This window comes from Pipistrellus hanaki (assembly GCF_964339955.1).
Source record: "Pipistrellus hanaki genome assembly, chromosome: 2".
Lineage (NCBI taxonomy): Eukaryota > Metazoa > Chordata > Mammalia > Chiroptera > Vespertilionidae > Pipistrellus > Pipistrellus hanaki.
The window spans coordinates 188515785-188533622 of NC_140504.1; the positions used below are offsets into that span (position 1 = coordinate 188515785).

At 46.8% G+C, this 17838-nt stretch overlaps 1 protein-coding gene across 7 annotated transcripts in view; it reads left to right on the forward strand.

The window, feature by feature from the left end:
- Window positions 1-2583: 2583 nt before the first annotated feature.
- The window catches only part of USP48 (ubiquitin specific peptidase 48), a 66651-nt gene continuing 51396 nt past the window's right edge, over window positions 2584-17838 (forward strand). For 2 of the 7 annotated variants that reach the window (XM_084874863.1, XM_084874864.1), the window contains exons 1-3: window positions 2982-3355; window positions 16281-16401; window positions 16646-16802. In XM_084874863.1, the coding sequence (XP_084730989.1) occupies window positions 3222-3355; window positions 16281-16401; window positions 16646-16802 (412 nt within the window). In that variant the 5' untranslated portion in view covers window positions 2982-3221. Of the gene's footprint in view, window positions 2959-2981; window positions 3356-16280; window positions 16402-16645; window positions 16803-17838 lie in introns of those variants that run through there. The other 5 variants (XM_084874860.1, XM_084874861.1, XM_084874858.1 and 2 more) reach the window with 5 other exon arrangements.

Genomic DNA, 17838 nt, shown 5'->3' on the forward strand with positions numbered 1-17838 from the left:
TTGCTTGGCTGCCTCCAGCACAACCCATACTGGGCATCAAGCCCAAGTGCCCTCGACCGGAATTGAACCCAGGGCCCTTTCGTCCACAGGCTGATGCTCTATCCACTGAGCCAAACCAGCCAGGGCCTTTGTTGCATTATCTACCTCACTTGGCATTGTTAAAAAACAAAATTCAATTGAGCTGATCTGAAGACCTAATAGTCATTAGAAAACCATTTATGAATCGGGCAGCACCTCACCTAACAACTAGAAGGGACTAGTTACATGAATTGGTAGGTTTTACAGGCGCACCTCAGAGGCAGTACAGGTTTGGTTCCAAGATTACCCCAGTAAAGCAAGTATCACAATAAATTGTAAATTTCTTGCTAGTGGAGGTTCTTGCCTTCAATGTGTAAGAAAACAACATTTGGGAAATGGGATAAAGTGAAACACAATGGTAAGCCAGTATAGGCAGAGAGAGGGTGGGACAAGGAAGTTCAGTGGATTCATTCAGGCAAGGTTACCTGCCCTGAGGGAAAGGCGCGGGGTCTTAACAGGTAATCCTCACTAGGACTGACCAGCTAATTCCAGACTGATTGGTTTAATATTCCATTTCCCAAGGGCAGGTGTAGCTGGTTTAATTCCTCATAGGGGTGAATGCGGAAGGCAACTGATTGAAGTTTTGAAGTTTCTGTCACATCTCTCTTTCCCTCTTTCTTTTTTTTCTCTTTCCCTCTTTCTCTCTAAGATCAATTTTCTAAAAAAAAAAAAAAAAAAATCAATTCCTGGAAGAGGCTGAAACTGCAGGTACAGACATATCTTGGAGATATTGAGGGTGCAGTTCCAGAGCACTGCAATAAAGTTAGTGTAATCTTTTTTTCTGGAGGGTCTTGCCTTCAATTTATAAAAAAAAAGCAACATCTGTGAAGTGCAATAAAGCAAAGCTCACCCTCGCTGCTAGGGCCTATCCAGTTTCACTCAGTAGATAGAGAATCGGCCTGCTGAGGACTAAAGGGTCTGGGGTTTGATTCCCATCAAGGTCACATACCTTGGTTGCAAGCTCCTCCCTGCAGCCTGGGGCTCTGGATGGGATTTATGCAGGAGGCAACCAATGGACGTGTTTCTCTCTTCCACTCTCCCAAAAAATAAGTGGAAAAATATCCTCAGGTGAGGATAACAACAAAAAAGGAAACGGCAATAAAACTAAGCCTGCCAGTAGTAAGTGTTGGCGGGGCTTACCAAAGTGACTCCATCTTGGGTGTGTGGTTTCTTTTTCTTTAAAAAAAAAACACACACATTTTTTATTTCAGAGAGGATGGGAGAGGGAGATAGAAACATCAATGTGCCCTTGACAGGATCAAACTCGGGACCCTTCAGTCTGCAGGCCAAGACTGTTTATTTGAAAGACTCAGATTTAAAGATGGTGAATGATATATGAAAGATTTACATTTTTGTGTAGCTTCCTTCCCTCTGGATCAAGGCTATATATAAGGGGCAGTGTCATAGGTATAGAGTGAGAAGAAAATTTTGAAAGATATTTACAACATATAATTGATACAATTTGCCGAAACCGGTTTTGCTCAGGGGATAGAGCATCTGCCTGCGGACTGAAAGGTCCCAGGTTCGATTCCGGTCAAGGGCATGTACCTTGGTTGCAGGCACATCCCCAGTAGGAGGTGTGCAAGAGGCAGCCGATCAATGTTTCTCTCTCTCTTCCTCTGTAAAAAAATCAATAAAAATATATTTTTAAAAATTGGTACAATTTGATGACGTTGGTCTGAGTACTTCAATGTCTGAGTACTTCAGATGAAGACAGTTTAGGTCTGCCTCTCAAGCCTTAGTTCTCACCTCTCCAAGTCTCAGGATTTGTAGCCTCACACCAGGAAATTTCTCTCTTCTGTGCCTTAGCTCCTTGCTGTTCCCTTTATCTGGAAAGGAGCTTTTCTCCTACCTGGCTAAATCCTACTCATCTTTTAAGGATGAGTTTAAGAGTTACCTCTTCTGGGAAACCCGGTTCTCCCAAGTACTCCAAACCTTCCGAAGCTGGGAAGAGGACCTTGTATTTCTACTCCTCTCACCTTACCCATCTCCAAGGGCAGGGGCCAGGTCTTATTTTCATCCTTCCTTCAGGGAATGTCTGAATGTCTACTGATTAGCACTGGTTAGAATACAGTCAAATTCAGGAATTAGTGCTTAGACTCCATAAAGCTCTCATTCAAATGTAATGTTCTCAAAATCCTCACTCAAGCATCGCCCTTTAGTTTGCAAAACATTCTGATAAGGCTCTTTATATCCTGAGGCAGAAGTTTAAAAAAAAGGGAGTTTTTAATCCCTGGGGCTAGAGAAGAGCTTCAAGAAATAAGTTATCTTATACCGACAATAGCTTTGTAGAGAGTCAGGTGCTATAAAGGTGACCCCGCCCCCGCTGTGCGCCTCTGCAAAATCCCAGGCACATCCAGCTCTTCCTCCAAGACTACAAATCCCAGCATGCCTCGAATACAATGAGTGGCAGCGCGTAGTGCACGCCGGGACCTGTAGTCCGGTTCCAGTTCAGGAAAAGGCCCCGAACGTCTCGTGACGTCAGGTGGGCTCAGGAAAGGGAGTCGGAACCAGTCCAGGTTCAAGTCAAATCTTCCTCTAGAGAGCAGAGCCTGGTTTCTCTGGTGACCCGGTGTCAGGCCCCACCCCACAGTACAGCGGACCTATGGTGTGCGTTGAGTAGCCTCTCGCGTGATTCCTTCACGGTTAAACGGGAGGACCAGAAGGCAAGAATAGGCATTTAGCCCTCGCGGCGCCGATTCGTCAGGGTAGTGGTACACAGGACGCCTCCCTGCACACGGGCAGAGACGCTGCTTCTCCAGCGGCGCTGAAGAGGACGCGGCAGAACTCTCCCTGACAACCACTCGCCTCTCCTCCGCCCGTCAGCTCGGAGGCGCGGGAGGCGCAAAGGCTGCTGGGAACGCGCATGCGCCCATCCGGGTAGGGTGTACTTTCCAACGTCTGCGGGAGCGAGGCGCGGGGGGGAGAGAGTGTCGCGTGTCTGCCGCGGTGCTTTGCGGCCGGTCGTGCGCGGGCGGGCGCGGGCGGGCGCGGCGGCCGTGGCGCGCGCAGGTGACTGACTGGCCAGCTGGCTGAGGGAGCGTCTGGTCTTCATCGCTGGCAGGTGGCGGAGCCCAGTTGGGCGGCTGCGGAGGCAGCAGCGGGAGCCCGACTCCGGAGGCGCTCCTCCTCTGGCCAAGGCCATGGCCCCGCGGCTGCAGCTGGAGAAGGCCGCCTGGCGCTGGGCGGAGACGGTGCGGCCCGAGGAGGTGTCGCAGGAGCACATCGAGACCGCCTACCGCATCTGGCTGGAGCCTTGCATCCGCGGCGTGTGCAGGTGAGGCCCGTGCACCGGGCTCGCGCCCTTCCATCGCGTCGGACCTTGCAAAACGGGGCTGGGGGTCGGGCTGCGGGGAGGAAGACGGCGGCCCGTCGCGTGCATCCCGCAGGAGCGGAGAGGAGCCGGCGGGGGGAGGCTTCCTCCTTTCCGCCGGCCGGGCGACCTGGGAAGCGCAGCCTGCCCGCGCTCTGCGCGGCGGTGATGCTGCTGAAAGCCCATCTGCACGGGTTCTGGGCTCTTCCCTAGAAGATGGCGGGGGAAACGGTTAAAGGCAGGAGCCCGGAGCTCAGCTAACCTTGGTGGGATGTCTTGGCCACGGCTCGGCTTTTTGTTTGTAAAAGGGAACTACTTCGGAGTGAGCCTCCCTCGTTACAGCGCATCCCGCGTGAGTGCTGACGCTGAAGCATTGGTCATCGTAGTGTTACTTTTGGGTAGGCTTGCTTTGGAAAAACGTATGGTTAACCTTGTCATCGGTGCTCTTCGTCCTCCTGGTGACCTCCCTTCTTTCGCGAATCTAGTATTTTTTTAGCGTCGTCGTCCCCCCCCCCCCCTTTTTTTTTGTCTTTCAGACTCTCTCTACCAAGTATGATGTTTGAGTTGTGCAAGTTTTGTCCTTCCCTTTGCTCAGCCTCTGAACCTTGCCTTACTTTTTAGATCGAATCCTTGGGCTTTGTGCCCGACTCTTCTGCTTTTCCACCTTTTCACGCGGGAACTATAGTTTTTGTTCCGGAATGTTGTTGCATTGACTTGGCCGAGCCGGGCATGCTCAGTAGCCGCCTTTCAGCGGGCTCTCTGGTTTCTGCGTTCGGTGGCGGGATCCGGAAGGAATGGGAGTCAAGGTCTCGGCTCTGGAGCTCCCAGTCTGGCTGGAGAAGCCGGACAAAGTTAGGAACTTCCATAAGGAAAAGGAAGCCGTCCCAGCTCCGGGCGCCGGCCTCACAGGGAGGGCAGATCTGACTCCAGCAGAGTGCTGGGACCACCAGAAGGGCCTGTGTAATAGAATTTATTAAGCTCTAGGTCGTCCTCTCGACAGAATTAGGCTCCAGAGCAACCAAAAAGTGTAAGCGCTTTCACGTAGTTCTGATTTTCCCGGGAGGAAAGGAGTAGAAATTGGCTGAGATCAGTAGAAGGTGGATGTCGGAGAGAGGATGAGTTTTTAGCTGCGGTTGCAAACTTTACACACCCAAGCAGTTTTTTGTTTTTTTGTTTTGTTTTTTTTTAAACATGGAGATATAATTCACAAAGACGATTCACTTTGAAATGTAGAGTCCAGTGTTTTTTTGTTTATGTATACACAGGGTTATCCAGCAATCATCACAATCTGGTTTTAAGACATTTAGGGCCCCCTGAAAGAAGCCCTGTTTAGATTGGCACTCATTCCCCCCCCCCCCCCCCCCAAGCCCAAGCTCCAGGCAATCACTGATCGATTTTCCGCCGCTACTATAAATTTACCTACTTTGGACATTTCGAGTAAATGAAATCATGCAATATTTGGACTTTGGTGACTGGCTTCTTTAACTTAGTATATGTTCAAGGATCATCCATGTTGAAGCATGTATCAGTATTTCTAAAGCATTGTGTAAGAAAACATCATTTGTCATTGTAAGGCACCCAATTCAGTGTGTACAACTTTTACGGGGTTGTGCACACATCACGGTTGTCTTGTTCTAGTCCTTGTGTTCCATCACCCTAAAAAGAAACTTCCTATCCATTAAGTTCACTTCCCATTTCCCTCCCCTCACCCCCTAGCAACCACTGTTCTGTCTCTGGATTTCTCTAGAATGGATATTTCATCAAATGGACTTGTAAAACATGTGGCCTTGCCCAGGCCGGTTTGGCTTAGTGGATAGAGCGTGGGCCTGTGGACTGTAAGGTCCCGGGTTCGATTCCGGCTAGGGGCATGTACCTTGATTTCCGGCACATCCCCAGTGTGGGGTGTGCAGGAGGCAGCTGGTCAATGTTTCTCTCTCACCAATGTTTCTAACTCTCTATCCCTCTCCCTTCCTCACTGTAAAAAAAAAAAAAAAAATCAATAAGATAATAATAATAAAAAACAACCATGTGGTGGTGTATGGCTTTCACTTTGCATAATGTTTTCAAGAGTCATCCATGTGGTCGCGTGTATCAGTGCTTGGTTCCTTTCTCTGGCTGAGTACATTTTATTGTTTAAATTGACCACATTTCCTTTATCCATCAGTTGATGGACTTAAGAAACGCCCTCCCTACCTTGGCTGGAGGGCTCAGTGATTAGAAGGCACCTGCCTCTCTGCCTCTGTGGGGCACGTGCTACTAATCCGTGTCTCCCTCCCTTTTACTCTGTAAAAGCAATGGGGAAAATATCCTCAGGTGAGGATTTAAAAAAAAATCCCAATCTTTTATTGAGGAATAATTGACAAATAAATTGTATTATATTTAAAGTGTGTAAAGGTGCTGACTTTATATGTGTGTGTGTGTGTGTATTTGGTATGAGTTACCGAGATCAAGATAAATAAACCTGATGGACATTTTGATAATTTCCAGTTTTTGGCTATTGCTAAGAACATTTGTTAGGACATCTGTTTTCTGTTCTTCTGGAGATACACTGTACTTAGGAGTGGGCTTGCTGGGTCACGTGGTAATTATGTTTAATTTGTTGAGCTGCTACACTGTTTTCCATGGCTGCTCTGCTGTTTTACATTCCCACCAACAATGTAAAAGGTTCCAATTTCCTTGCCAACATTTGTTACTTTCTATGTTTTCTTTTTTTCAAAGGCATTTCATTGTGGTTTTGATTTTCCTAATGACTAATGTATTGAGCATCTTTTTATGTGCTCCTTGGTTATTTTCTTTCTTTCTTTTTTTTTTTTTTAAATCCTCACTCGAGGATATTTTTATTCTATTTTAAGAGAGAGTAGAAGGAAGGGAGGAGGAGAGAGAAACATCAATGTGAGAGAAGCACATCGATTGGTTGCCTCCCTAATGTGCCATGACCATGGGGATTGACTCTGCAACCCAGGTACGAGCAAGCCCTTGCCTGGGAATCAAATCTAAGACCCTTTGGTGGGTAGGCTGATGCTCTAACCACTGAACACACCAGCCAGGGCATCATTTCTTTTTACCCCCTGAATAATCCATTTTGTGTATACACCTACTACATTTTATATATATTTATTCATCAGCTGGTGGACATTTGGGTCATTCTGTTTGTTAGCTACTATGAATAAAACTGCTGTGCACATTTGTGTATAGATTTTTGCGTGGACATTATGGACAAGTTATTCTTCAAAGTGGCTACATTATTTTATATACAAAGTATAAGGATTCCAGTTTCTCCATCTTTATAGCTGATGTTTGTCTTTTTTTTTTTTTGGTTTCTCTTTTCTTATGGCCATCTAGTGAATGTGAAATGACTTTGGTTTGCATTTCTCTGATGACTAATAATGTTGAGTGTCTGTGCTTTTTGGCTAATTCATATATCTTTGGAGAAATGTCTATTCAAGTGCTTTGCCCATTTAAAAATTGGATTATTTGTCTTTTATTATTGAGTTGTAAGAGAATTATTTTTAAAAATTTATCTTTATTGTTGAAAGTATTACAAATGTCCCTCTTTTTCTCCTCATTCACCTCCACCCTGAACCTCCCCACCCCTCCTCAGGAGATATTTATTTATTTATTTGTTTGTTTATTTATTTATTTATATTGGAGGCCCAATGCACGAAATTCGCACCCCAGCTTCATTTGGCTGTCTGGTCTAATTAGCATATGCTTTTATCACTATAGATTGGATACAGTCCCTTATTTGCATCTTTCATTCTGTGGGTTGTTTTTCATATTCTTGATGGTAATCATTAGCAGTACAAAAGCTTTTAATTTTTATGCAGGCCAGTTTTTTAATAACTTTTACTAAAGTATTTTTAAAAATACATTTATTGATTTCAGAGAGGGAGGAAGAGAGAAATATAAACATCAGTGATGAGAGAACCATCCATCGGCTGCCTCCTGCATGCCCCCATTGGGGATCAAACCCACAGCTCAGGCATGTGCCCTTGGCCAGATCGAACCCAGGACCCCGCAATCCACAGGTGGACGCTCTATCCACTGAACCAAACTGGCCAGGGCATATTAAAAAAAAAAAGAAAAGAAAAAAAGAAATATATATATATATATATATATATATATATATATATTTAAATATATTCTATTGATTTTTTACAGAGAGGAAGGGAGAAGGATAGAGAGCTAGAAACACTGACGAGAGGGAAACATCGACCAGCTGCCTCCTGCACACCCCCCTGGGATGTGCTCACAAGCAATGTACATGCCCTTGACTGGAATCGAACCTGGGACCCTTCAGTCTGCAGACCGATGCTCTATCCACTGCTGAGCCAAACTGGTTTCAGCGCCGGCTAAAATATTTTTTAAAAAGAGCACACTCACACTGGGAATTGAGCCCACAACATGTGCCCTTGATTGGAATCAAACCTGGAACTCTGCAGTCCACAGACCAACATGCTAGCCATTGGACCAAACCAGCTAGGGCTTTATTGAAATATTAGAGGCCTGGTGCATGAATTCTGCAAATATTTTGTCTTCACTCTTAAAACTAGACATGTTTCCTAACAGTGAGGATAATAGTCAAGTAAATTCCTGGCGGTAAAATCGGTGGGTAAGCATTGTGCATTTTTTCATTGTGATCCACCTTTTTTTTTTTTTTTTAATATATATTTTATTGATTTTTCACAGAGAGGAAGAGAGAGGGATAGAGAGTCAGAAACATCAATGAGAGAATCATCAATCAGCTGCCTCCTGCACACCCCCCACTGGGGATGCGCCCGCAACCAATGCACATGCCCCTGACCAGAATGGAATCTGGGACCTCTCAGTCCGCAGACCAACGCTCTACCACTGAGCCAAACCGGTTTCGGCATGATCCACATTATTAACTTGCCCTTCAGAGTCAAGGTTCTACCTTACATTCCTCTGTCAATGTGTAAGAATGTCTTGTTTCCTCCTACCATCACCAGCACGATAAGTTAACCACGCTTGTTGATCTGATAGGTGGGAATGGTGTCCTGTTAGTTTGCTCTTTTTGCTGACAGTTAAAATTTTGATATGAATTTTTATTTTTTTGTGTGTTTTTTTTCATATATATATTTTATATATGAATTTTCAAAGTCTGGACTTATCTAATTCTCATTAGAGGAATAGTAGTACATGACTTATAAAGTTAAAACTTTACACAAATGAAATGCAATCTATAAAGTTACTGTCATGACATTATTTTACTTTAAATATGTATTTTTATTGACTTCAGAGAGGAAGGGAGAGGGAGGGAGATAGAAACATCAATGATGAGAGAGAATCGTTGATTGGCTTCCTCCTGCGCGCCCCGCACGGGATGGAACCAGCAACCTGGGCATGTGCCTTTGACAGAATTGAACCTGAAACCCTTCAGTCCACAGGCCAATGCTCTATCCACTGAGCCAAACCAGCTAGGGCTGTCATGCCATTTTAAAAAACACCTCATTCTTAAACTTTTTTTGTAAATAAATTAGTTTCAATTTATTGATTTTGAGAGTCAGAGGCAAGGATTTATTGTTACACTTATTTATGCATTCATTGGTTGATTCTCAATCAATTTTTTTTATTGATTTTTGGAGGCATAAATATGAGAGAATCATTAATTGGCTGCCTCTCGTACACTCTTACTGGGCATGTGCCCTGACCAGGAATCAACCATGACTTACTGGTTCAGAGGTTGACTCAACCACACCTCCTCACAAGCAACCACTGCCCTTATTTTGGATAGAATTGATTTTGCCAATTTTGAACTTTGTATACATTTAAGTATACATTGTAGCTCCTCCTGTGTCTGGCTTGTGCTCAGCATTGTGAGATTCATGCCTGTTGTGGGTAGAAGTATGTTCCTTGTTAGAGCTGTACAGTATGCCATTGTTACTATATTCTTTATTTTTCCTTCTGGTGATGGTCCATTTAGTGTTTTTTTCAGTTTTTTGGCTATTATGAATAAAGCTGCAATGAAAATTCTTATTTTTGCATGCTATATATGCATTTTAAAATATATTTTTATTGATTTCAGAGAGGAAGGGGGAGAGAGAGAGAGAAAAAAAAAAGAAAGAAACATGATGTGAGAGAGAAACATTGATCAGTTGCCTCCTGTACCCATCCAACTGGGATAGAACCCAAAAACTCCAGGTTGTGCTCTTATGAGGAATTGAACTGGTGACCTTTTGGTGCACAGGATGATGGCTCAACTAGCAGCACACCTGCAGGGGCTATTTTGTTGATCTGTAGGAGTTTATTTTGATACAAGTGTTTGTTGGATATATTGTAACGAAAATATCTTCTAGTCTTGCTAGCTTTTAAATTTTTTTTCAAACAAAATTTTAAAAAATTTGATTTCAGAGAGAGATTGAGCCTACAACCCAGTCATGTGCCCTAACTGGGAAATGAACCATGACCTCCTGGTTCATAGGTTGACGCTCAAGCAGAGCTACTCCAACTGGTCGCCTTTTAACTTAAATGGCATATTTGATTAGCAGAAGTTCAAATTCCAGTATAGTCCAATTTATCAGTATTTTTCTTTGTGACTATTGCTTTTTTTGCATGTATCTCATTTAATAAATGGCTATTTTCCCCAAGATCCTAAAGGTATTGTCCTGTGTTATCTTCTGCAAGCTGATTGGTTTATTTTTCGTGGTTAGATCTAAGGTCCGCCTGGAATCAATTACTTACTTATCCTTGTCAGTTGGGAAGTAGGGGCATGGAAAAGTTACAGATTTCCTGGACTCTGTCACCATAGCTGGGTAGAAGGTTGAATGACTGCTAATGGGAAAATCTCTGCTGCTAGAGAAAGTAACAGGTCTAAGTGAAAAGGGAGGCATATGTAGGGGGAAATTAACCAAAAAAGTCAACACATCAACCAAACAAGACTCTTGCAAATCTTTTTTTTTTTTTTCATTTTATTTTTTTTTATTTATTTTTAAATATATTTTAACCGCTGAGCCAAACCGGTTTCTGCAGTTTTCATTATTTTTTAAAGCCAGGAAGACAGTATATTTAAGTGGACCCTTAGACAGTTAATTTTGGAAGTATGTGGTATACTCCATAGTTCTAAGTCTGAGAGGTAGAAAAACATGGGAAGCATGCATAGCCTTTGACTCTGAATTTGCAGCTAGCAAGTGCTCGGTGAACCACTTTAGAGATGGTGGTTTCCTTTTTAGAGTGTATTTACCTTTATCTAAACAAACAGGCCTATTATACCTATTTTTTTTTTAATTAAAAAATATATATATTTATTGATTTCAGAGAGAGCTGTCTCCTGTACCCTGCTGGGGATCATGCCCCAAATCCAGGCATGTGCTTGCTCTGAACAGGAATTAACCTATGACCTGGGTCATATGTCAGTGCTCAACCACTGAACCACAGCAGCTGGGCTTTATCAGCCTGATCTCCAGGGGAGCGGGGCCTAAGCTAGCAGATGGCCATCCCATGAGGGGTCCCAGACTGAGAGGATGCAGGCCAGGCCAAGGGACACCTCTTCTCCCCTCCGTCCCCCCCAGTGCATGAATTTCATGCACGAGGCCTCCAGTCCTATATAATAAAAGCCTAATATGCAAATTGACTGAAGGCAGAACAACCAGTTGAACACCCAGTCACTGTGGTGTGCACTGACCATCAGGGGGCAGATACTCAATGCAGAAGCTGCTCGCAGGCCCCAGGCCATTCAAGGCAATGCCATCAGGCACAGCCCCCCCTAAAAAAAAAAAAAAAATCACCCCGCTGGGTGATCACCAGTCAGGCCTAGGGGCCCTACCTGTGCATGTCTCTAGTCCTATCTAATAAAGAGGCAATATGCTCATTGACCATCACCCACAGCAGAGGCCGAGTTCCCATAAGGAGCCTTAATGGCAATCAGCAGGGACCTGAGGCTCCGCCCTCCCCCACCTCCATAGGGCTTGATAGGGGAACTCGGGCTGTGCCCCCCACCAGGTGGGGCTTTACAGGGGCCTTCAGGGCACGCCCCCACTCCAGCACCAGGCCGGGGGCCATCAGAATGCACCCTCGCCTGGCAGGGCTTGACAGGAGACCTCAGACTATGCCCCCCCACCCAGTGAGGGGACCTCAAGGTGCATACCCAGTGCTGGGTCAGGGCAACTCAGGCCCAGGCTGTGCCCCCCCTCCTGGTGCTGGGCCGGGGGGACTGAGGCTGCACTTGACAGGGAACCTTAGGCCATGACTCCACCCAGCAGGGCTTGATGGAAGACCTCAATGCACCCCCCTCCTGGTCAGGGGGACCTCAGACCATGCGCCCTCCCCCCCAATCCTGGCACAAGGCCAGGGAACCTGAGGCTACGGCCCCTGCCCAGCAGGGCTTGACAGGGTGGGACTGGCTGGGTCTGGGTCTGTGTCGATTTTGAGGTGCATGTGGGTGGGTGGGTACTTGACTCTGGCAGTTAGACCTTGCTCTGGGAGCCCTTGAAGGATGTCCAGCTGACAGGGAGCGGGCCTAGACTGCAGTTGGACATGTGCTGCCTCAGAGGTGGGAGAGGCTCCTGTCTCCACTGTGCTCGCTGTCAGCCCAGCTTGTGGCCGAGCGGAGCCCCCGCTGTGGATGTGTGTGTGCCATATCCCAGAGAGAAAAAGCTTCTGCACAGCAAAAGAAATCAACAAAACACCAAGAAAGCTCCCTGCATTAGAGTACTGTACATATATTTGTCAGTTAAGGTGCATGCTGGTTACCTTCACTTTGATCACTTGGTTAAAGTGTATCTGCCAGGTTTCTACTCTCAAAGCTACTACTTTTCCTTTGTAATTACCAAACAGCTTGTGCTGAGTCTGTTACTTCTCAAACTTGCTCATTCTAGCATCCTTGATGATTGTTGCCTGACTCTGTAATTAATCCGGTGGACACCAAATGGTGATCTTCTAATTCTGTCCTTTTACTTTGTAAATTGGCTTTCTTTAGAGATTTCCCACCCATCTCATTATAGACACCTAGTTTATTCAGTAGCTTATAATCCTATTGTTACCTATTTTGTTGGATCAAATTGTTCCTGATCTGGCAGTGGAGCCCCTTTAAAATGCATTTTAACATGTCCCAGCATGCTTTGAGTGCATCTCTAACTCTCTGGGCACAGCAGATATTCCATGTTTATCTTGTGTTTTCCATTTCCCATGCCCAGCCTTAACAACAGCCATTTCTCCAAGGAGCCCTGGCTTCTTCTTGTGGGGATTACTTTGAAATAAAGATCTGGTTGCTAGGTGTGCTCATATGTACTGCCCAGTGTTTTACCTAACAACATATTCTGCCTTCTCTCTATATACTATACCTCCCTAGCTTTCCTCTCCAAAATTTGGTTCCCTTTGTCAGTAAATTTACTTTTTGTTGAGTTGTAGAATATATAGGAAATGGTTTCAGAATTGTTCATCCATGTCTCTGGAAAGGAAGCCATTGAGAGTTGGTAATTTATTCCTTTTGTCTTTACCCTAAAGACACTACTGATTGAGATTGCTGACCACTGTTCAGGTTGCTGGAGTTAGTCCCCCCATCCTTCAGTGTGGATATGTTACTTATGAAAATATATTTGTGTTGAATTTAGGGTTCCCCCATCCGTATTGACTGTGTGTGTGTGTGTGTGTGTGTGTGTGTGTGTGAGAGAGAGAGAGAGAGAGAGAGAGAGAGATGCGCCAGAATTCAACAGTGTATGAAACAGTATAGTCAAAAAGTGTCACACACTTCTCCTTTTTTTTTTTTACCCTTATCTTAATTTCATTGGTCTCTGCTTTGTCTCTCTCCTTTTTTTTTTTTTTTTTTTTAAATCAATCTTTATTGTTCATATTATTACAAAGGTTCCTCATTTCTTCCCCCCTCCACCAGGTTCCCACCCCACCCTCCGCCCCCTCCCCATCCCCCATTGTCCTCATCCATAGGTGCACAGTTTATGTTCAGTCTCTTCCTCCCTCCCTTTCCCCGATAGTAAATCCCTTTTCAGATAGTAAATCTGTTACTTAGCATTTTCTCATATCAATAATACCTCCACATGCCCAATGATACACTTCACACAGAAGACATTTTCAAATAGGTCAACCAGCCTCATCCAGGCCCCACCCAAGGCACTCACAGATCAACACCCCAGCGCTATACTAACTCAACACATCCAGATCTAAGCCTTCATCACTTGATTCAGCAGACCCTCAAGTTCCCGCAAAAGTTTCCAGCCATGTCTGAGAGGCAGCCGTGGGCAGGTACAGGTGAGGAGCGAGCTGTTTCGGGCCTGGCTGCTCCGGGCCTGGCCTCTGTTGCTCTGGTTCGTTCCACAACCAGCTGCTCCGGGTCTGGTCACTGCCGCTCCCGACCTAGTTGCTCTGGACTTGGCTGTTGCTGCTACAGGCCTGGCCGCACCCGACCCGGCTGCTCTGGGACCGGTTGCTCCGGTCCCGGCCGCTCCGGGCCTGGCCGCTCCCAGCCTGACAGCCGCTGCTCCGGGCCTGGCCGCTCCCAGCCTGGCAGCCGCTTCTCCAGGCCTGGCCACTCCCAGCCTGGCAGCCGCTGCTCCGGGCCTGGCCGCACCAGACCCGGCTGCTCCGGGCCTGGCCGCTCCCAGCCTGGCAGCCGCTGCTCCGGGCCTGGCCGCACCAGACCCGGCTGCTCCGGGCCTGGCCGCTCCCAGCCTGGCAGCCGCTGCTCCGGGCCTGGCCGCACCAGACCCGGCTGCTCCGGGCCTGGCCGCTCCCAGCCTGGCAGCCGCTGCTCCGGGCCTGGCCGCACCAGACCCGGCTGCTCCGGGCCTGGCCGCTCCCAGCCTGGCAGCCGCTGCTCCTGGCCTGGCCGCACCAGACCCGGCTGCTCCGGGCCTGGCCGCTCCCAGCCTGGCAGCTGCTGCTCCGGGCCTGGCCGCTCCCAGCCTGGCAGCCGCTGCTCCGGGCCTGGCCGCACCAGACCCGGCTGCTCCGGGCCTGGCCGCTCCCAGCCTGGCAGCCGCTGCTCCTGGCCTGGCCGCACCAGACCCGGCTGCTCCGAGCCTGGCCGCTCCCAGCCTGGCAGCTGCTGCTCCGGGCCTGGCCGCTCCCAGCCTGGCAGCCGCTGCTCCGGGCCTGGCCGCACCAGACCCGGCTGCTCCGGGCCTGGCCGCTCCCAGCCTGGCAGCTGCTGCTCCGGGCCTGGCCGCACCAGACCCGGCTGCTCCGGGCCTGGCCGCTCCCAGCCTGGCAGCTGCTGCTCCGGGCCTGGCCGCTCCCAGCCTGGCAGCCGCTGCTTCGGGCCTGGCCACACCAGACCCGGCTGCTCCGGACCTGGCTGCTCCCAGCCTGGCAGCTGCTGCTCCGGGCCTGGCCGCTCCTAGCCCGGCAGCCGCTGCTCCAGGCCTGGCCACACCAGACCCAGCTGCTCCGGGCCTGGCCGCTCCCAGCCTGGCCGCCGCTGCTCCGGGCCTGGCCGCACCCGACCCGGCTGCTCCGAGCCTGGCCGCTCCCAGCCTGGATTCTTCGTGGTTGTCTACTGCTGTTCTGGGCCTGGCTGCTCCCAACCCGGCTGCTCTGGGCCGGGCTTCTCCGGGCCCAGCCACTCCGTGTCTGGGTGTTCCTGGACTGGCCACCCTGGGCTTGGCCGCCTCTGCCTCAGGCCTGGCTGCCACTGCCCCAGGTCTGGCTGCTCCAGTGCTGGCCGTTGATGCTCTTGTTCTGGCTGCTGCTGTTCTGGGGCCTGGCCACTGCTGCTCTGGGCCCAGCTGCCACTGCCTTGTGCCTGGCCACTCTAGGCCTGGTCGCCGCTGTTCCAACATTCTGTCCCTTTTTTCTCTTCTTTTTTTTTTTCTTTTTTTTAAAAAAAACAACAAAACGCATTTATATTGCAATGTTGGCTGGTGCGTTGAGTTCTGACTTAGTCTTTGATCCTTCAAGATCTTCTTTGTATTCTTTCTTAAGTAATTTTACTATCATTTGCTCTCACTTGATTTCTTCACATTGAGAACTTCTTTGGTTTCTTCCTCCTTGTCCTGGGAGCTCAGCAGGTTGGCCTGTGGCACCCCTTTGTTCTCCGCGGGCTCCCACGCTGCTCCAGCCTGTTGCCGGGGTCGGCGCCGCCCAGGAAGCAGCCCCCGTCCTTGGCTCCGTTGCCAGCGCTCAGCAGTCGATTTTTTTTTTTTTTTTTAAATGTATTTTTATTGATTTAAGATAGGGAAAGAGATAGAAATATCAATGATAAGAGACTCATTGATAAGCTGCCTCCTACACTGGGGATCAAGCCCACAACTTGGGCATGTGCCCTGACTGAGAATTGAACAGTGACCTCCTGATTCATAGGTCAGCGCTCAAACACGGAGCCACGCTGGCAGGGCTGTCCTTGTGTTTCTTATTGCTTACGCACACACGTGCGCGCGCACACACTCACACACACGCTAGTATACTGTAGGTATTCTCTTGGCACTTTGCTTTTTTCACTTACTAACATAGCCTAGGAATTCGAGAGCTCCTTCCTGCCTTTTGTCTGTCGGTTGCTCTTATGTGTGTGTACCATATCCCCTGGTTGGTCCTTAGTTTGTTTCCGGCAGTTTGCAGTTCAAACAGTGCTGTAAGGAAAGACCTAGTGCTTGTGTGTTTGCACTGAAGGAGTTGTATCTTCAGGGTGAATTCTTAGAGATGAAATGGTTAGCTGTAAATGTGGATTTGTTAAGAGACTACAAAATTCTTCTCTGTAAGAGTCCTACCAGTTTGTATTCTCATTAGTAGTAAATTCATTGTTTTCCATAGACTCACAAACTGAATGTTAAGTATGGTGGAATACTTTCTCAGTTATGTTAATCTTATAGATAACAAATAGATTTTTAAAAAATGGTATGTCATTATAGTTTTAATTTGAGTTTTTGTTATCATGGAACTACAGTATTTTAAAATTAAACTTTTTTCTTTTTCTTTTCCATAGACGAAACTGCAAAGGAAACCCAAATTGCTTGGTTGGGATTGGTGAGCATATCTGGTTAGGAGAAATAGATGAAAATAGTTTTCATAACATTGATGATCCCAATTGTGAGAGGAGAAAAAAGGTGAGCCATCGTTTTTAAGTGATTTCATATGGTATCCCATGTTTGTTGCCTATGATCAGAAACCATGATTGGTTTCTGGTGAGTGTGAAATAGGTCTTTCATCAACGCCATGCCCTACCCTTGGCCAAGAGGCTGAAGGTGGTTCTACCATGTTGGTTGAGACAGTTTTAACAAAATTACCTGAAATTTAAAAAATGATGCCTCCTATAGCTTTTTTTTCGTTGTAAATTTTCTATGTTTGTAGAACTCATTTGTGGGCCTCACTAACCTGGGAGCTACTTGTTACGTCAACACGTTTCTCCAAGTCTGGTTTCTCAACCTGGAGCTTCGGCAGGCGCTGTACTTATGTCCAAGCACCTGTAGCGACTACATGATGGGAGATGGCATCCAGGAGGAGAAAGGTCAGTGGGGTGGGGTGGGGTGGGATGGGATGGGATAAGTATGCTAGGAGGTCACATCCGAACCAGCCAAATAGAGGAAACTTCCTTCCGAGTGTTCCTTCCATGCCAGGCATGGTTGTAGCTCTCTATAAACGTTGTCAGGATTCAAAATCATTTTCCTTTTTTTCTCTGTATCTATCATTTATGTAAAAAATGGCTAATACTCACCCAGCCAGTATAGCTCGGTGGTTGAGCATCGACCTATGAACCAGGAGATCACAGTTTGATTCTAGGTCAGGGCACATGCCTGAGTTGTGGGCTCGATCTCTAGATCCCCAGTAGAGGATGTGCAGGAAGCAGCCAATCAATGATTCTCTCTCATCATTGCTTCTGCTCCCTCTCCCTTCCTCTCTCTAAAACCAATAAAGAAAGAAAAAAAAAAAAAGGCTAATATTCAAGCGAAGAAAATATATTTGATGATTCTTTAAAATTTTTTTTAACATTTAAAAAATTTTTATTGATTTTTAGAGAGAGATATATGTTATTCCACTTATTTATGCATTCATTGATTGGTTCTGAATATATATATATATATATATATATATATATCAATATAATATATATATTTTTTAATTGATTTGTTTGAAGAGAAGGATAGAGAGTTAGAAATATTGATGAGAGAAACATCAAGCAGCTGCCTCTTGCACACTCCCCACTGGGTATGTGCCGCAACCAAGGTCCATGTCCTTGACTGGAATCGAACCTGGGACCATTGAGTCTGCAGGCTGATGCTCTATCCACTGAGCCAAACGGGCCAGGGTTGGTTCAGATTCTTGTGTGTGTCCTGACCCAGGATCAAACTCACAACCTGGATGCATCGGGATGATGCTCTAACCAACTGAGCTACCCAGCCTGGGCTACATTTTATTATTCTTATGTAGTTTACAGGTATACTTCTCTAAGTAATAGGCTGTGATTGTAGTCCATTAATTTCTAGTGACTGATAAAAATCAGTCAATAAAGCAGGCAAGGTTACTTTTTTGCCTAGTTTGTTACC